We start from the raw sequence: 19073 nt of genomic DNA on the forward strand, positions 1-19073 counted from the left end.
ATTAATTACAATAGATTTTCTTGAAGTGCAGGGTTGCTTATGCTTTTTTGAAAAGTATTCAATAGACTGCAAGATGTAAAAAAACAGTAGTGTAATAAAACCATCTACTTTTTAAAGCCTGCATACAATTACAACCTGAAAAATCTAGTTAATAGCCAGCTCAGTGTCATCTAGTGCACCATAGGAAAGTGTGCAGCCAACTGGCAGAGCTTTCTCTAACAGGACAGCATGCCCAGCATTTGAAAAAAAAGTAAATCCACACACAAATGAGTACAACCTCCATTATTATGAGCAACATGGAGTACCCCCCCACACAGCATGCACTGAACGGGAACACCAGGCATGTCAAGTGTAATCACCAAGGCCTGAAGGCACTGCTGAGCCTATCGCAACCACGCTGCATAGGTAATTCACTCCTGGCTGGAGCTCAGAGCTGCCTGAGGAAGGACTGGGGAAAACTTCCTTTTCATCAATGGTACAAGTTACGTAAATGACGACTCAGAAGAAACGCAGCTACACCGAGGATATGCAGCTTCATGCAAATTGATTCAAAGCCACGACTCGTAAAGCATTCCCATTCCGTAGGGCTGCCAGATGAGGATGTAAAGCTTTCCAATGTCTTGTGACATTCAGGAATGAAATCTGCATCACCAAAATTATAAAAAACGGGTTTGTTCCCCCACTGCCTCCAACCCTTCCCAGAAAACACAAAGGCTTCCATGTCCTATAAAACCCAGTTACTGAAGTTGGCAGCAGCATTGGTACCTGGTATCATCTTTGCATTTACTTCGCTCAGACAGCAACACCAAAAGGAAAATTGTGCCAGAAGTTTTCCTGTCCCAACTTTGAAAGAAGCACAGGACACTGCAAAGATGACTTTCTTGAATAATGAAGTTATGAACTATAGTAATAACCTAAGGGAAGAAGTCCAAGAGAAACTCCTTTCAAAGCTAAGCAACTACTTTGCAGTTTAAGTTATAATGGGGTAAAAAGATATAACTCAGAGTGGGTTTTTTTTAAGAAGTTGAACTCTTTACATGTTTTTATTTCTCCTTCTGTAGACATCATAAAAGCATATATTGTAACTGCAACAAGCTACAATACACTGAAAAGAACACCACATTTTTAAAAGAAAAAGCATCCACCTTGGAAATAAAAAACTGAAACAGTAGCAAATATTACCATGTCCTCTATCACCTGAAAGGTCTACATGCAGTTTATTCATTTAATTAAAGTACCCAATACAAAGGAAAAGCTATGCTTATTTATAAAATAAGAGTGGTTTTGTATCCACTAGCAGGAACAAATGTTCCCTTAAAGAACATAAAAGTTACAAAACCTCAAGTTTAACACATTTCAACTGCAACAAAAATAATTTAAATCATAAGAAACTCCTGCCAGTAGTGATCACTGAGCCTATAACTGCTTCTTAACTCAAATATTCACGTAATTGTCTTTTTTGCCTTACCTTTACAACTAGAATTCTCATTGCTGCCTTCTCACCACCAAACTCCAGTTCTTGTACCATGTATTTCTCTTGGTTGCAATTCCTGTCACTCCCCTTGCATACTGAAAGTTGCTAATCCCCAAGATACTTAAGTCTGGTTTGCCTGACTCTTGTTTACTTCAGTCTTGCTTTGTACATCTAACTTGTGAGCATCTGCTACACGCATAAAGATACTGCTGCCCACAGGGTGCAATGTGATGAACCAACATAAAACAATCACCAGCTAAAAATGTTTTTTAATCTTTTTGGTGTTAACGTAGCAACTTTAAGCTGTTAGAATTTGTCATGCTTTTCTTTAACTAGTCCAGTAGCCTTTTCCACAAATTCCCACTTCCTCCTTTCCACCTTCCACAATCCAGGACAGCTCTGGGTACCTCTATTTTACTGACATGGAGTTTAGCCTGGTTAAAGCAATTACCACATGTTCATTTTCCCCACACTCTTTTTTCTCATTCCCAATCCCCAGCAATGTTGCACTACCCCCTCACTTAGTTAAGGGCCCCTCCCCAAGCTGATTCAAACTATTATGCGGTGAAAGGTTTGACTGGGTTAGCAAGTGGAATCAACTCAAGAAGTGGTCCAGCAAAATCCAAAACTAACATAAGGCGACCAGCAGGGAGTTGGAAGGGGGAGCAGCTCTCCCCCCTTTCACTGGCAGCCTGCTAGATCTGCTCAAGATGTGACTGCAGCCATATCCTTTCTCCCTGGCTTCACTTTTAGCTGTTGGTTCCTGACCTCCCATGTTGGCACTAGCGCTTTTCCCATACCATTAGCTCCCATGCAGGGACTTAAACCAGCAGAAGACTACTGAGCTGAACTCTCCCCACCACCTGCCAAAAAGCAGTTTTTAGCCAGCCATTGTCCAGAACCAGTTCAGAACAAAAATCAAATACATATAAGCAATAGCACACCAGGGAAAGGAAAGACTGCATCAGCTTTGATTAATTAGTTGAACCAATTGTTTGTGAACCTCCAGTTAAGGAGCAGGACTCATCAGACTAGAGGTGGCCACCATAAGTTGTGGCAAGCTGTCACAGAATCCCAGCGTGGCCCAGGTCACATTGTGGAAATCACCAAGCGATCACTGACATTGGGGAATGAAATATCCATGCAGTAGTCCACTGGCAAGAAACACATGGATTGTCATACTGGAAGATGTCATTGAGCTGGGAAGAGGGTACTCAGCTCTTTGGACTATCCTATTCTGTCACTCTTGCAGTGTGCCCATATCCAAAAATTTTCCAGCTCCAGTTGGCAGAGAGAAATGTGCCGGGAGAAATCTTTTTCAGACTCCTGCTCTGCCCCTTCCTTTTTAGATCTTGCTGAAGAACTCTGAGCATCTGAAGGTGAATTAGTACTGCCAAGCACACTGTCATGAGGATGGCAAACATGGAGAAAAGGGGAGACACAGTGATGAAATGTACCAAGCAAATACACGCTGACCTGGATAAGGCACAGGAAGGAAGAAGGATTCCAGATGCCTTGACAGAGTACTGTACACCCACATTCAGCCCACAAGAGAAGGAAAAGCAGAGAAATAGGCATATACAACCAGCAAAGAACATTAATTGCAACTCCTTAAAACCATTCAAAATACAAAATTCCCTGTATTGTAATATGATAACCATCCCCAAGATGTCCCACAGAGAACCAAGGCAAGAACATAATGAAAAATCTCTGGACTGACACATGGATTCTGGAACTGTCAGTTGTGAGGACTCTTCCCTCATTCTCCGGGTTTCAAATTTCTTCATCATTGCTCATGTTTGTAAGGAATTCTGTGTATTTGTTACCCATGAGTGTTTGAGCTTTGCTGCTCAGTTTAGAGAAGCAAGAATTACCAGGTTGAGATAGCGCTGGCAATAAAGCCTGGGAGAGTCATATCAAATACGAAGAGAGGTAATTTGAAAATTAAAATAAACTTTCCCCAAAAGTAGGGAGCCAGCCTCAAGAAACTTACACAGAGATGGTTTGTATTTTCAACCAAACAACAAAATCACCAGGAAGCACGTACAAGTTTTCAGTACAGCAAGCAACAGGCCAGGATTTTGCACCAAGTTCTCCATCACAGCACTTCCCCAATTTATTCCACACAATACACAATTCCATACTTTTTTTCTAATAAAACTAATGAATTGATTTACCAGTGGCCCCCATTCCACTTTCACTACAAAAGAGAGCACTGTTCTCTCTGAACCTCCTTGTTCTCACAAATATACTTGCAGGACACAGAAACTAACCAGGTGTTTAGTAAACAAGCCTGAGGAAGCCCAAATTTGTCAGAAAGGACCTTTTCTCCTCTTTTCAGCTAAACTTAAGTATATTCTCCATGCTAAAGACACCCAAGAGCTATTCAGATGGTAACTCAAAAGGTCATAAGAACAGTCACACTTGCCAGTGAATGAGATGAGTAACCATATCAAGTGCAAAAGCAGAGACACCAAGCAGCAGCAACAACAGTATCTGGATTCTGCACCAAGTTTTGCGGTTAGTTTTGCAGGCCTTTGGCAAGATCATAGCTATAGAGACCAAGACATACTGCAGGACAAGCTGGCACAAAAGCAGTAAGTCATCCTTTAGCCTGCTGAATACAGGAAAAGAGATAGAAGGATGGGGGCAAGAGAAGAAAAAAAATAAAATGGACTACAAGGAAGGATAGAAATACCAGGTCCAGGCATAAAAAGCCAACAGTCCTGTCAGATTACAGCAAAAGTACACATGACTGAAGCACACCATGAAGTTCTGGCCTATCACAAGCAAATAACTTTCTGAATGGAAGGCATCACCTGCCAAATCATCCTGCTGGCAACAGAGCCTTACAGCAGGATTACCACAGCACGTGTCTTCTCAGTGTCAGGTAGCACACTCACATCACTTTCGTCCACCTTTCTGTAACACTGACTTCTCCTCTATCCCCACTGCACTCTCGTGAGGATAAAACAGCACTTTAGAGGCTGACATTTTCCTAACTTTATATGCTGAATCTATCTTGCTGACAACAGGATGAGCAGAGAGCTATGCTCCCTGCAGCTGCATTGCCATATAAAACTACCACCTTCTTCCATTACCCTCCTGTTTACAAAGTAGCAACAAAATAAAGGTGATCTGGCACTTTCCAGGGCCAGCAGCAGACTCTGGAAAGCAGGAAAGCTCCTTAGGGATATATAATCAAGTAATACCATGATACACATTAATGTCTGCAGAACTTCAACATTTATACTTCCCATTTCCTCAAGTCTCCTCCTAATCTTCCTTCAGCACTCTTCCAGTTTCTCAAACAGTTGTCAGAATAACACCCTGCAGATGAAGTCATACCAGTTCCACACACGTTGGCAATACTTCCCTAGTTCTACTGGTCGATGTTTAAATCGACACAATCTGTTTAATGAAAAAGTTAGCAAGCACCTTTGCTCATGCAGAAAAAGAAAAACTGTTTAGCTATATCGTACCAATTAGAGTCCTACATTTGAATAGAGATGATATTTTGCAAACTAAACTTGCAAGCACTATGATGACAGATAAGATGACCAGATCACACTGAAACAAAACACCACCTTCTGGCATCATCATTTCCTACAGCGCTTTTAACAGTAAAGAAACAAGCCAAAAGCCTCTATCATATTCCTCAGGAAGCTGTTGGAAGTGACTGTGCAGTGTCCCTCCGGTGAATTAGAGCACTGAGACACAACACTGAAGCTGTGACTGTGGTAGCCCATTTCCCAAAGCCTAGAAAGGCTAAAGGCTGCAAGATGTACCTTGTACATCCTGGCAAGCTCAGATGGGAATGCTCCAAAGTTTGTTGCTATTCTGGAACAATTGCAGTTTCAGCAGTTCCAGCCTGAACAACACACGTTTGGGGGTGCACATCCAGTCAAAAATGGCCTGGGAGTGTTTACTCACATTTGCTGCTACCAGCTCACTCACCTCCACAGCTGGAGGACCCCAGTTATATTGGCAGCATGTGGGAACAGTCCCAGCCAAGGGGTCTCACCTCCCGATAATAGTTCCACGTGGGCCAAAATACCCACACCCTGAACAGCAGCACACTGGTTTACCTTCAAACAAATAGGGCCTTTCTCCACACTGACAAGCTCATACTCATAGGCACTGAGCTACTCTTAGATGACTTTTTCAACAATTTATCCAAAATGGCATGCCAGTCTAAAAGAGACTTAAAAAACATTTCTTGAAGTCTGTCAGTTCATCTCGCCAGGTCAAACCAAATAACCAAATCAAACAAAATAACTCATTTTTTTCTGTTTTGTGGTTGGGTTTTTGTGTTTGTTTAGATTTTTGAAGCACTATCAGGAAATTGCGGTCAAGCTTGAACACAGAATGTAGCACAAAAAAACCCAACTGGAGGACAGAATGACCCATAGAATGGAAAAAGTTGCCAGGACTGGTGAGTACATCACAGAAGTAAATGACCACCTTCATTTGGGACATAATAGTGGGACCGATTTGAGGTATGGGGAGGGAGGAGCAGCAGCACGGCCTGGAAGACTTATCACATTCATCTACAGTTCTTCAACAACCAACCCTGTGGTTTTATCAGCTGTATCAGCTGCAGTGATCAAATGCAATTGTTTCTTTGTGGCAGACTTTGCAGCTAATGCTTGGCAAACAGCATCTCTGTCCGTTCATCCACCATAACAAGAATCCAGAACAGAAAAAGCCACATCTACTACAATGCCCATACAAGTTCACAGTTCTTCCTGTTCTTCAAGACAAGGTAGAATCAACAATTTTGCAAAAATATGAAGAACTTGCACTGAACTAGAAGATAGTACTGTAAGAAAATTAAAGGAAAATCAGAGTGCAAGTTTAAAAGAACTTCCCAAAAGAAAGAAACTTCCCCTTTCCCAAAAGAAAAATGTTCTCAAACCAAAATTACACTTCGAACATTCAAATTCTTAAAACTACTAAGTTTACCATAGATTAATACAATAAGTAACAACTCCAGTTCAAATGAACAGCTAGGGACTGGTTTTAATGGGTAAGGAAAGATGTGCACATACCTCAATAATTTAATCTTGTCTTTTCCTTTTTGAATAGGGCTAATTTCTGGTAATCCAAAAGAAAACCAAAAACCCATAAACACAAACCCATTCAACTTTGAATTATCTTACTTACTAATTTTACTATTACCTACATGCTAAAGGGTAACTGTTGAGCCTCAGTTAAGTTTCTGAGTTATTAGACCATCATTGCATTTTCTGAATGGACATAATAAGAGTCACTACAATGTTTACAAATTCCTACTCTTCTATTATTCTTAATACTCCTTCTCTATTAATCCATGTGGAGACAAGACCATTCTTGGATTTCCAAAGTGTTAATATTTTAATTAACACTAACACTTTGACTATAAGCAACAGTTTTATTCCCTGCTTTGACAGAACAACTAAAGGAACAAAGTTTGAAATTCTATGACACCTTATATTTCTGTTACCTTCCACATACCCTTAATCTTCAGAATTCCAGCAAAACCATCAGCCACTTTCTAGAAGCCTGAATTCTCTGACAATGGACAGAGGAAAATCCTTACTATTGAGGAGTTGTGGAGGCATAAACAGTTTAAAAAACACAGCAAAGTACACACAAACTACATTCTTCCTCTGGGAATATACTAGGAAGGGAGGGGAGGGGAGTAGTAAGGAGAAGAATATAAAGGAGAACATTACAGTTCGGTATCATAGAGAAGGAAAACAACTTTTGATTAAGCAAAATTATATAGCTTGTTGATTAAAATTTTGTCTCAAATATGATTACTTTTCAAATCTGACATCAAGAGCCCACACATGGCCCTCATAAACAGAATTAAAACTATAATCACATTTTTGCCACACTGATTATATCACAAGGGAGTAATTCTATTTAGGTAATGTGATCCTGTAACAAGATACTAAAAAATCTGCATGAATGTTGCCATTTTCCCATGTCTGTTTATACTAAAAACATTTCCTTATTGTTCTACCCGTATAAATAATGAAGCTCGAAAAGCATTCAATCTTTTAAACTGATATGCTTCTTTCTCCAAATAGTTTACAGCATTTTGCAAAGGAAACAAAGTATTACTAACTAAACCATTGCTTCTTTTAACCTAGACTTTGACTGGTTAATTTCTTAAAAGTATATTAAGAATAAGGTATTACAAAAAAAAGGTACTAACAGTATTCTCATTCTATTCATAGACTGGTATGTTACCATTTCAAAACTGGTAGGGAACAGTGCCAATTACATTGAAATTGAAACGTCTGTAGCAAGATAATCATAAGGAGAAAAATAAAATCATCCTATATTCATAATCCTTTCACAGGACAAAAAAACCAACAAACTCATTTCTACTTGAAAATACAAGCACTGTGTTCTGACTAGGTTTGTCCATGAGGAGCAAATAGCAAGCCTGTTCGTATTGTGAATCTCCTGACATAAATATTTATAAACCACAAGAATATCTAGAGAGTTTAATGAAGCCTCTCTACCTCAGCTTGCCTGCCAAATATATAAATTGGAAAAGATTATTCAATATTTAGGGTGTCAATGCCCAGCATTTTTGTACAATCTATTAAAGACCTAAAACTTTCCCCTTCTAAGCCTGGGACAGTTAACACAGAAGAATGACACAGCATCTTCATTTAGAACACTGTGTATTCTGTAACTCTGCAAGTAGCATATACTCTGAAACCACACGTGATGTGTAAGTTGAAAAACTAAAGGTTATTAGGAGAGAATGTATTTCTTTCATTGAACAGCAATTACACTTTAGGAGAATCATCATTACAAAGAATTACAGAAGTGCAATAACTCACTGTGTGCAAGAACTCACTCACTGTGCACCTCAAGTGCACACACCAATCTTTGGTGAGCCACAGCAATTAGGTTCAAGGGTTCACTTTTAAGTTAGTAATGCCAACTATAAATGTGAACAGACCATCCCTGAAGTCTTCAAGGCAGTTGCATCCCCCCCATATCTTTCTAAGCAACTCAAATCACTTACTGGTAAAAGTCCATCTGGGGGAAAATCCATGTCAACATAACACTGCCTCATTGACAACAACCACTCTCAAAGTACAAATGACCCCCACGTGCCACCATGCCACCAAAGAAGTGGGTGGCAGTTTACCACCCGAATCTCTCAAGTGACTGGGTTGAAATGTGAGGGCTCCCCAGCAGGAGAACTGGAAGAGGAGCTGAGCACACCCCCAGACACGGCTGAGCCACCAGCTCAGCCAGAAGCAGGAGCATGCAAAAAAGCTTTAATTACAACTACATTTCTGGTGCCACTCAACAATAACACATACCCCTCCCTAGAGTACAAGGAACAGGACTCTTTTGAAGAAACCACCGGCAAAGCAACCCAAGTATTTAACATTTCATGGGAAATTAATGAGGTTAAATATGCTGGGGACAAAGAATATAGCATTTAAGTCTGCATGCTGGCTGCCAGAGGAGATGAATGGTGATAGATCAGAAACTGAGACCTGTTTCTCCCTGTTTTCTTCTCCTAGCCCACCCTCTCAGAAGGAAGAAAAAATATCTTTGCTCTACTCAATTTGAACTAAAGTAAATTCCATGTCATGTGCACTGCAGCAAATATTTTTAATGCTGGTATTTTTGAGATGCGACATCATTATAAAAGTGGATTACACATGTCCAAAGGAATCAGATTTCTCCAGCCTCCAAACACAGAGTTTAAAAGGGTCTTGTATGCCCTATCCTCACCTCTCTTCCTGAAAACAAAAAAAAAAAGCAAAAAAAAACAAAAACCCTTTCTACATGTTCTGCAGCTTCTAGCCAAATTCCTTACCTAGAACTCAGGAAATGCTGACTGTATCAAGTCACTAGGGAAAGGAAATACGAATACAGTTCATGCCACCCTAACCATTACTGCTGTCAAACAAGAACAAAGCTTTCCACCTGATTATCTTCATATAACTCATACTGAGGGATCCTTCACCTGCATACACCTCTGACCAGATACAGAGTTTCACCCTATACCCAGAACTTCCCTATATCTTCAGTGCACCTTGCCAAAAATGCTGCTTCACCTTACCTCCAAGACATAGCAAAAAATGCCATCAAACTGTCTAAGTCCTAATTTTTCAGTTTTAAATACAAGCTACAGCAATCTGATAAGTGAACTATATCACATGCAATTGCAAGAACTATTAAAGTAATGGTGGATTTTGTAACACGTTAGATCACATAAATCTCAGACTGTTTTATGAAGAGATAAAAGAGGAAAATGCATTGGAAATCACGGCAGACAAAGGTACACTGATTTCTGAGGCATCATATAATGAAGAAACATGACTAGAAAATAGCTAATTCAAGCTGGGGTGAAGAAATAGACCACTTCAGTATTGTACAGTCCAAGGTGAAGAGACCCTTCACCTGAAGGCACAAACCACACTGGAAACACCACACTTCATCTCTAACCTCAGTGCTTCAGAAGTAAAAACCTACTCCTTGTTCCCTTCTCTGACTTCTGGTAGAAAAATACATGCACGCAACACCAGTTACAGCTTAGCAAGTCCTGAACATTAAGCTCTTCTAAAAACATGTAAATGAATCTACCTAAAAAAAAAAATGCAAAAAAGCAACAATCTGTTTATGAAAACCAAGAAACAACAGATTAAAACCAATTAAAATAATAACAATATTAAAACGATAATAATGGATTAATACAAACCCTCTTCGGAATGCTAAGAGGGAAGTGTAGTTTTAAAATGCCCATTAGCAAAGAGGCATTTTCATTTCTTCACTAACTGACCTTAAGCACAGAGGTCTGCAATATTCAGTAGATCTGCACAAACATCATTTATAAGATTCCTATTCAAACAAGAGTTTTATGCACTGTCTGCATGATCAGGGTTTAAAACCAAAACAAAACCGCAATTGCATGCTGACTGGAGAGCTATTTCAGGAAGAAAAGCAAGCCATGAATACTGGTGGAGGAATAATTCTCTATGACTATTTAAAAAGTCAAACCCTCAGTTTCGCAATTACTTGTAGCACCCTGACAGATGCGATACCTCTGCTTTTGCCTCTTTGCAGCTGTCAATTATCTAACAATTACCGAGCTGATTGGTTTCACAGCTGTCCTGAAGAACACCTCCAAGCTCACACGAAACAGCTCCTCAACGTACCTCAGGGAGCAGCTTCAAGCACCGTTGATGGTCAGGGAGGTGGAAGCCCAATCCCCCAAATCAAACCAGGGGCCAAGAGGGGGGAACAGAGACCAGTGACCTCTTTCTTCCATCAGCCATAACACTGAAAAAAAAAAAAAAAAAACCAACCCCAAACCACAGAACCTCCACAGCAAGCTGTCAGGACATGTCTCTTAGAATCTTAGCCCTGAAAACATCAGCAGGATCTGGTTTATCACAGTCCTCGGATGATTTGACAGAGAGGTGCCTTGCCCTGTGCATGAGTTTCTAGCCAGTAATAGTCTCATACTTCTTCAAGTCCTTATATATTTCCAGGGTACCAATTTTACTCCTTACCAGATAGCTAAACAAATCTACCATAGTTCCCTCAGAGCACTGACCACAGTTCAGTTGTGTAAACCTCCATCCATTTGCTTTTTTTACAAGAACAGGGAGGCTAGTTCTGGAAGCAGAGAAGATGCTGTAATCCACAAACACACACTATTACATTTTCTGAGTTTCTGTCTCCAGCGCTGTTGGCTTGGCATCCTCCACAGTACTGAATTCACAAACCAAACAGTGAACTTCATAACTTCACCTCTACTTTCATGTACAGGCTTATTCATACTCATGCTGGCATTGCCTCTGCCTCATTAAGGAACTGCTGACACCTCTTCTGAACTCAACACATCTCATTTGAACCAATTCCACTTGCATAGATGCTGTTTATTAGGGAGGATGTATGCATTAAAATTTGATTTTTGTTTCTTCACGGTTCAGCTGTTCCTGCTGTTTATCTCTATCTAAAGTAACAATTAGCCAGTAGGAAAATTACTATCGTGTCACAAACAGATTATGACTTCAGGTAGGTGATCAGACAGCGGGGAACCATGAACACAGAAGAAACAAAAATGCCGTTTGGATACAAATGTCCTTGGCAATAGAGATGAGAGACAAGAAAATAAATGACAGTCATATAATTTATAAACTGAATGCTTCTTCAAAGTGTCCTATTAAGCATCAAGTATACATAAATTTGCAAAGGCACACGTCACTGTGTTAAGATTTGAAGAAATTAAAGGAACAATATTATGTGACATCACATACAACAGCTATTTCTGTGCTGTCATTTGAACTAAGTTGAACATTAAAGACAAACACGGTATGTTAAGAACAGGCATGATTGTTACTTATTAAACTAATCAGGAAACCGTTTCTCCCTATACTCCAGACTCAACTTAACTTTCGAAAATTGGGGTTTAACTGCTACAACAGAAGTACGAAATGTTACACGTACCATTTAAATAAGTGTATTTGTATCTCTGCAAACAGGATACAATATGGCAAACAGATGCACAGGGTGGAAAAAAAGGCCATGGAAGAGACGAAAATCTTTGTTTTTCAAGAGTACTGAGCAACTGGAGACAGAGCAGTTACTTCAACCTACACCACCTAGCCTGAGTTAGTCTAATCTTAATCGAAACACTCTAGCACGAATGAATTTTCTAAATGAAAGTGTCGTTGATAAATTGTAAGCAATTAACTTCTTCCCCATCTAGTATGAAAAAAATAAACAGCAAAATGATGCATGCAAACACCACAGACCATTTCTTCCCAGACATACTGAACCCAGAGAAATAGCTACAGTAGTTAGATTTACAGCATTAAAACAAAAAATATAATAATCCTGTTTTCTTTCAGATTGTGCCCTGCAAGACGAGAAATTCTGTTGGAGCTGGGAAGCGGAATCAAAATTCTGGGCTACTTTAAATGACATCCCCTAGTAAGGCACTCGACTGCTGATTTAAAGCTGTATGAAGATCCGTGGTGGTTCATCCGTGAAACACAAACTTCTCTGAAGTCCCAGCGCAGAGCCAGCCCAGCTGAGAGGAGCATTCATTCCTCCTCTCGCTCACTTCGCTGCGAGCAGAGTGTCGGTGAAGCACCAATTCCCGGGCACTTTCCAGCCTCCCCACGTCGAACAGGCGAGGCTCTGCGCTACTCCCGCACCCGGCAGGATCGATACTCGGGGGGAAAACGAGAGAAGCCTGGTAATGGGAACAGCGGTACCAGCCTGACACAGGCGTGGCCGAGCTATGCCCCAGAGCCGCTGGAGCCCACAGACTGCTGGGGGGTGCGGAGAGATGGGGGACGTACGCTAGTTTGGGGGGCTCTTTTTTTCAAAAAGAAACAAACAAAAAAAACCCAACCAAAACAAACTTGAAAACAACAATAGGGCGGCTCGGGAGGTGCCCGGCGGCCGCTTGTAGGGCGGGCAGCTCCCGGCTCGGCTGGGTATAAGTTGCTCCCAAAGCGGGGAGAAGGCGGCGGCCAGGAGGGAGGGAGAGAGCGCTATCCCCGCGCCGGGCCCCGCCCCGCCAGCAGCCAGGCCTCGCCGCTCCCTCCCGCAACGCGCCAAACATGGCCCCTCGCCACCAACCCGGCAACTTTCTCCTTGCCCTCCGCCGCCGCGCCGCCCGGCTCACCTCTCTCATTAAGGAACAAAAACTGCAGGCGAGTAGGCTGCGCAGGACGGGCCCCATCTTCCCTCCCTCCTCGCTCTCACCGGCGGGAGGCGCGGCGAGGAGGCAGCACCTCCGCTGCCGATTCATGCTTCCAGGCGCGGGGGAGGCGGCGGGAAAGGGGGCGGAGGCGGGGAAGGCGGCCGCGGAGATTCCCCCTCGCCCGTCCTAGCAGGCCCCTCGCCTCCGGCGCGCCGCCGGGGAGCGGGCGCTGCCCTCCATTGCCGGCCGCGGCGCGTCTCACGCCAGCGCCGCACTCCTTCCCCCATTCACCCTCCGCCAGGCGCGCACAGGCGCAGGGATACAGTCCTCCTCCTCCTCCTTCTCCTTCCTCTCCGCGCCGTGCCCGGCGGCGCCCGGCGCAGCGCCCGCCCGCCTGGCACCGCTCCGTCGCCAGGACGGCGCAGAGAGGCGAGGGCGCGGAGCCTCTCTTACACGGGCGGGATCACGCACACGTCCGGAAGCTCCGCAGCCGAGAAAGCCCGGCGGGGACCGCAGCCCGACGGGGCTCCGCCCGGGAGGGAGGGTGATTGGGGCTGCGGCACCCCCCGAGCACAGGGACACGGACAGGAACGGGGCGAGGCGGTGGCCGCCGTTGCATTCCAGTGGGACTACTTTGCTTCCCCTCGCTCCCTCCGCCGTCTGCGAGGCGGAGGAACACTGGCGCGTGAGGCCGGGACTACTTTGTGCCCCAGAGCTGCGGCGGCGCTGGAGCGGCGGCACAAAGAGTGCTGGGCCGGGAAGGGGCCGGAGCGGCCGGGAGAGGGGGGGAAGCAGTGTGGAAAAATGAAGTTATGGCTAGTACCCCCTGCGTGTAGACCGAAGAGCAGTGATCTTGGCCTTTCCCGAAGCAGAGGCAGCAGGCGTCCCTTATCAGCAGGAATTGGCTGCTTGGCTGATGTAATGGTGCGTGATTTATTTCCCAGCACTTTTGTGGGTGCTTTGGGTTATCGCCTCCTTGTTAAACAACTAAATGTGGTAAGATGGGTTTGTGCTGCTTAGAGCAGTAGTTACAAAGAATATGAGTAGTTAATGTTTATGCTGTGTTTAAACATAACTTAGTCTTTTTCCCTCTTGCATTCAAGTAAACATACCCTTCTCTTTCTGAAGAAGCTAAAAAGTTCAGATTTGGTAATACACTCTCAATTTCAAAAAAACTTCCCTCCTTATCTTCTTTGTTTGTTCCTAATAGATAATACAAAATGCAGCTTGTTTTCCTCTAGATTAGAAAATCTATTTCATTATTTCAACAAGGAACATTAAGTCTAAATGTCTACGTCACAGTCTCCCTCCCTCACAGAGTGTGACAGCTGGTGAGTAGAATAATGATATGAAACAGAAGAACTTACAGCAAAATCTGAAATATTTACATTCCAAAGTTGGTATTATTTTCTGGATTATTAGAAATTTATAGAAACACTTAAGTTTTAATTTCATATCTGTTCAACATATATATTCATAGCTTTTCTTGTTATTACAATAGGAGATAACATCTGGGCCAGTTTAAAGGCCTGGGCATTGTAGACTAATTCTAAGAACAGGTTCCTCGTGTCATGTGATATCAGACTCTCAACTTTTACTATGTAAAAACAAAAACAAACAACCAAAACCTCATAATTTTTTATAAAAATAAGTATATTTCAAATGCAACTCAACAGCAAGACCTGCCCAAAGCTAGGTCGACATTACAAAATGTTGTCCTTGACTGCTGGATGAAAGTGCCTCCTCTGTTACTATGCTGTCAGCTGGGAGGATTAGCAAACTCAAGCAAGATCCACATGGATAGGAGAGGGGAAGGGCTTTCCATACAGAAATGTACCCTAGACAGTAGATAACCTGTGTCCAACCCTTGTTGATTTTGCAGGAGTGGGCAAAAGGAGCACACTTTTTAATTTATTTTCACTGTTAATTGGAATCAGAGAAGAAAAGAGGTTTTTGGTGGTTTGGGGTTTTTTTTCTTGTGCTGTTTCCTTGTACTTCTTCCATACTCATAATGTTGCACAATCTGTCATCAAGCTCTTGAGAAGTATGGCAGACCTGTAATGAATTCTTTGTATCTTAATGGCACAGTGCACAGCTGAGGAAAACCTCAAGCCTGAACTCTGCATCACAAAACACATTTCTCTACATGCCAATCCCTCTCTTATCTTACCTGTTTCTGCTGGAAACACTCTGGTGTCTTGACTGTCTCTTGGGAGCCTGATCCCCTGTCTGGTTGCTCTGACTCTTAAAGACGTCTTCCCTGCTGTCCAGGCTGACTGGTTTTATTGTTAGCTTTTGAGCACTGTATGCTGTCACCCCTCACACTGGTGCATTTTGCCATTTTTCAATAATTTGAACTCTTTCCTGCTTGGATTTCATCTAAGCCAGTTAATGATTATTGGCTTGTCTTAGTTTAGCAAGACGCAAATATCCGTTAAGGAGGGAGGGCCAGAAAAGAAGAGCCAACCTCCTCCCTCTACATTATTACAACTTTGAAGTTAAGAGGCTTCAGGCGAAAGGTGTGAAAAAGGAAAATAACAGCTCTTTATTAACAAACCCGAACAAACAACAATGGTGCACCCAAAACTTTCAAAAAAACCAAAGTCGTAATTTCCCAGGTGGGGGAGTCCCCGTGGCAAATCAGGGGGGGCTGAGGGCAGGCTGTCCCCGGTGGCTCAACAACTGCTCCCAGCCCCATGAGCCAACAATGAAAGGGCTTTTTCCCGCCGGTCCCAGGGCTGTGATGCGGTCCTCGGGTCAGGCAGCCCCTGCGGGAAGATGCTCTGATAATGCAGCCCCACAGCCTGGGGCAGAACACTTCGCTCCGAGACGGTCGAGGGGCTCTCCCAATCATTCTTCCACAACGGTGCCAGGCGGGGAAGAAAAAAAAAATTCTCCTCAGGGAAAAGTGGGAGGCGGCCAAAACTGAAGGTGGCTGCCGCTCTGTCGGTCGGTCGGTGGACAGCAAGTCCTGCAGACAAAAGGGTGGTGATGCCTGGTTTTCAAAAAAAGCCTCTCCCACTCCCATGCCGCTCTGCTCGCAACCCCACTCCTTCCCCCTTCCCGCCTCCCCCCACCCCAGAAAAAACAGATGAAGGGGGGAAAGGGGGGGGCTTTCATTTAGGTACACACTGTCCAGTAATTGATATTGCGGAAAAATTCCAATGTCTGTTTTCAAAGCTATAACAGGCTTCATCTCCCTCAGCCTAGCCCCCTTTCCCCACAGCCTGCCAAGATACAATCCTCCTTTCTCTATTCTAGCCCAAATATCATAAAATATCACAGAATGGGTTTGCTTGGAAGGGACCTTAAAGATCATCTTGTTCCAACCACTCTGCCATGGGCAGGCACACCTTTCACTAGATCAGGTTGCTCCAAGCCCCGTGACCTGGCCATCCAGGTCACGAATCATCTCCTGGATGGGGGTCACAGAGTCCCGGTTGGTGCAGGATTGCTGACAATGCTCTGCTGCAGTAGCGATCGGTACCTGTTGCTCAACGACTCTCAGCAGTCCCACAGCAGAAGGGTCCTCTGAGAGACCAGGCAAGGTATTCAGCTGTCCAATTTCCTGTCTCCAAGCAGATAGCCCAACAGCCCAACAATGCCCTTTTGGGTCCTTGAAATACCCTCTCCTTAGGTAATCTGTGCCAAGGATGCATGGGGCCTCTGGGCCACTCACAATGGGATGTCTTTGCCATTTGTTCCTGGTCAGGCTCACTTCAGCTTCCAGTAGAATCAGCTGTTGGGATCCCCGTTATCCCAGAAAAAGAGGTGGGTTCTGCCCCTGCATATCTCAATGGCATAAGGGTACATTGTGCTCTGGTGTCAACTAAAGCCTTATACTTTTGTGGGTCTGATGTGCCATGGGATCCACACAGTCCAATAGATCCAATTGTCCCTTTACCTGGCTGGAGACAGGGCCCCTTTAGTCCTGGTCATAGCACTTGTTGCTCACTTCTTTTAAATATGACCTGGAGGTCCCTTCAAGAGGATCTGAAGTAACGTGAGCTCTCCTATTCTGTCTGAGGACTTGCCCACTGGAAACCAAAGCAGCATTTATCCTTGAAGAATTTCCTGCAGTGGTTGTTCTTCCTCTCAACTGCTGGGGCAGAGGTGGGTTTCCCATCCCACTTCCTCTTGTTCTCTCTGTGTCATGCAGGCAAAGCCACAGGTTATCTTGTGGTGTGTACCCTCTCTCTCGAGCAGGCTTGTTCCCAATAGCAGAGGCTGTGGTCCATCCTGACAGGGCGTGGGACATTTCCCCCTGAAGCACTGCTTGTTCTCCTTCTTTTGTTGGCATCAGTGCCAATGAGCTGGCATACAATGATGGTGTGCTCTGTACAAACTTCCACCACGTGGATTGTGTACACTGGACCTCATCTGGATCTCCAGGGTTGGTTATTTGAATCCCTCTAGATTACCTCCAGCACAGCTAATTCTCTCAGGAACGATATCTTTCTCCATGGCATTCCACCTGCTTGGGCACACTACTAGGTCATCCTTGAGAGAATACCTTTACCTTGCGCTTGACAGGAGTTGCCTTCAGAGGCTGAGTGTTTCTGTCCTCTTCCCAATGCCCACATCCCAGGACAGGGATTCCAGTCACTTGGCTTCACTACCATGTAGTTCCATATTGTGGGCCATGATACCTGAGCACTGGAGCAGCCAGGTCACCAGAGGCTCACCTGAGTGGCAGCTGAAATCCTTTTGCGTATCCCGCAGCTCCCCCAGGGACAGGGATTGGGTGATTATCTCTGGCCCTGCCTGTTCCTCCCGTTCTGAGGGCCCTACTTCCTCTTCAGCAAACTGATTTTGTCTTGGATTTCTTCTTTTATACAGGGGCAACTGCTACTGGCACAGTTGTTCAGCTGCAGTTGGAGTGGCCACGGAGCCTGTGGCAGACACAGGTTAGGTACCACATCCACGTGAACAGACTAAGCAACACCATGACCAGTGGTTCTGTACTTAATACAACAGATGCTTAGATAAATTTGTTTCCAACCTGCTCTGGGCAGATCTGTTGTTATCTCAACCCTTGGAGCCTCACATGGGGTGCCAAATAAGGCTGTTATGTTTTAGGAATGGTGCTCCCCAATTTAGTGCTCCCACTGAGACTCTCCGAACCACACTGCTGCTCATTTGCTCCCCTCGTCCCCTTCCCCTCCCCTCTGCAGCAGGGTTGGAGAAAAGAATTGGAGGCACGAAAGGTAAAGATCATGGGTTCTTGAGATAAGAACAATTTACTGTGGACAGTAATGAGATAAGAAAACCAGCGGTAACAGCAACAATAATAATGACAGAGGGTACAAGAAAAGAAAGGTTATTGCTCACCGTGAAACCCCCCGACAATAGGCAATACCCAACTGCTCCCTCCACCACGCTCCCCCCACAGCTGCCTCTGGCTTGGAAGCAGGGCCACTGCTGTCCCCAGCTCACTTAGTTGACTGGAAGGAACCCAGTCTCCTAGGAAGAGACTCCCTTCCCCCACCCCAGACGGTATAGAATAACCTCCAAGTCCTGGCCATGCCCCCTTCTGGCTACTGCAAAAATTAACTCTATCCTGGATTGGAACCAAGACAGTCACCCTTCAGCTTTCAGCCTTCTCTTTTCCAGGGTGAACAATCCCAGTATAGGAGAGGTGCTCCATCTCTTTAATCATCTTGGTGGCCTCCTCTGGACTCGCTTCAACAGGCTGATGTCCTTCCTGTGCTGGGGACCCCAGAGCTGGAGGCAGCACTGCAGGTGAGGTCTCACATGAGCAGATGTCTTAGTTCAACAAGATTACAACTTGGAAATTAAAGAGACTTCAGGTGGAAGTGTGAAAAAGGAAAAAGAAACAGCTTTTTATTAACAAAATCTGAATAAACAACAAATGGTGCAACCAAAAACTTTCAGAAGAAACAAAACAAA

General features: G+C 43.9%; 2 protein-coding genes across 3 annotated transcripts in view; one reads left to right on the forward strand and one right to left on the reverse strand.

Annotated features, from left to right (window-relative positions):
• The window catches only part of LRP6 (LDL receptor related protein 6), a 125644-nt gene extending 112354 nt beyond the window's left edge, over positions 1-13290 (reverse strand). The window contains exon 1 of one of the 2 annotated variants that reach the window (XM_029965015.1): positions 13150-13290. In XM_029965015.1, coding sequence (XP_029820875.1) covers positions 13150-13271 — 122 coding nt within the window. In that variant the 5' untranslated portion in view covers positions 13272-13290. Of the gene's footprint in view, positions 1-10589; positions 10624-13149 lie in introns of those variants that run through there. The other variant, XM_018085816.2, reaches the window with a different exon arrangement.
• LOC108641912 overlaps positions 13270-19073 on the forward strand; it is a 15065-nt gene continuing 9261 nt past the window's right edge. Inside the window, exons 1-2 of the mRNA XM_025896431.2 lie at positions 13270-13342; positions 13465-14087. Coding sequence (XP_025752216.2) covers positions 13270-13342; positions 13465-14087 — 696 coding nt within the window. The remainder of the gene's footprint in view (positions 13343-13464; positions 14088-19073) is intronic.

The sequence above is a fragment of the Manacus vitellinus genome, unplaced genomic scaffold (assembly GCF_001715985.3).
Source record: "Manacus vitellinus isolate BGI_N305 unplaced genomic scaffold, ASM171598v3 scaffold_88_pilon, whole genome shotgun sequence".
Lineage (NCBI taxonomy): Eukaryota > Metazoa > Chordata > Aves > Passeriformes > Pipridae > Manacus > Manacus vitellinus.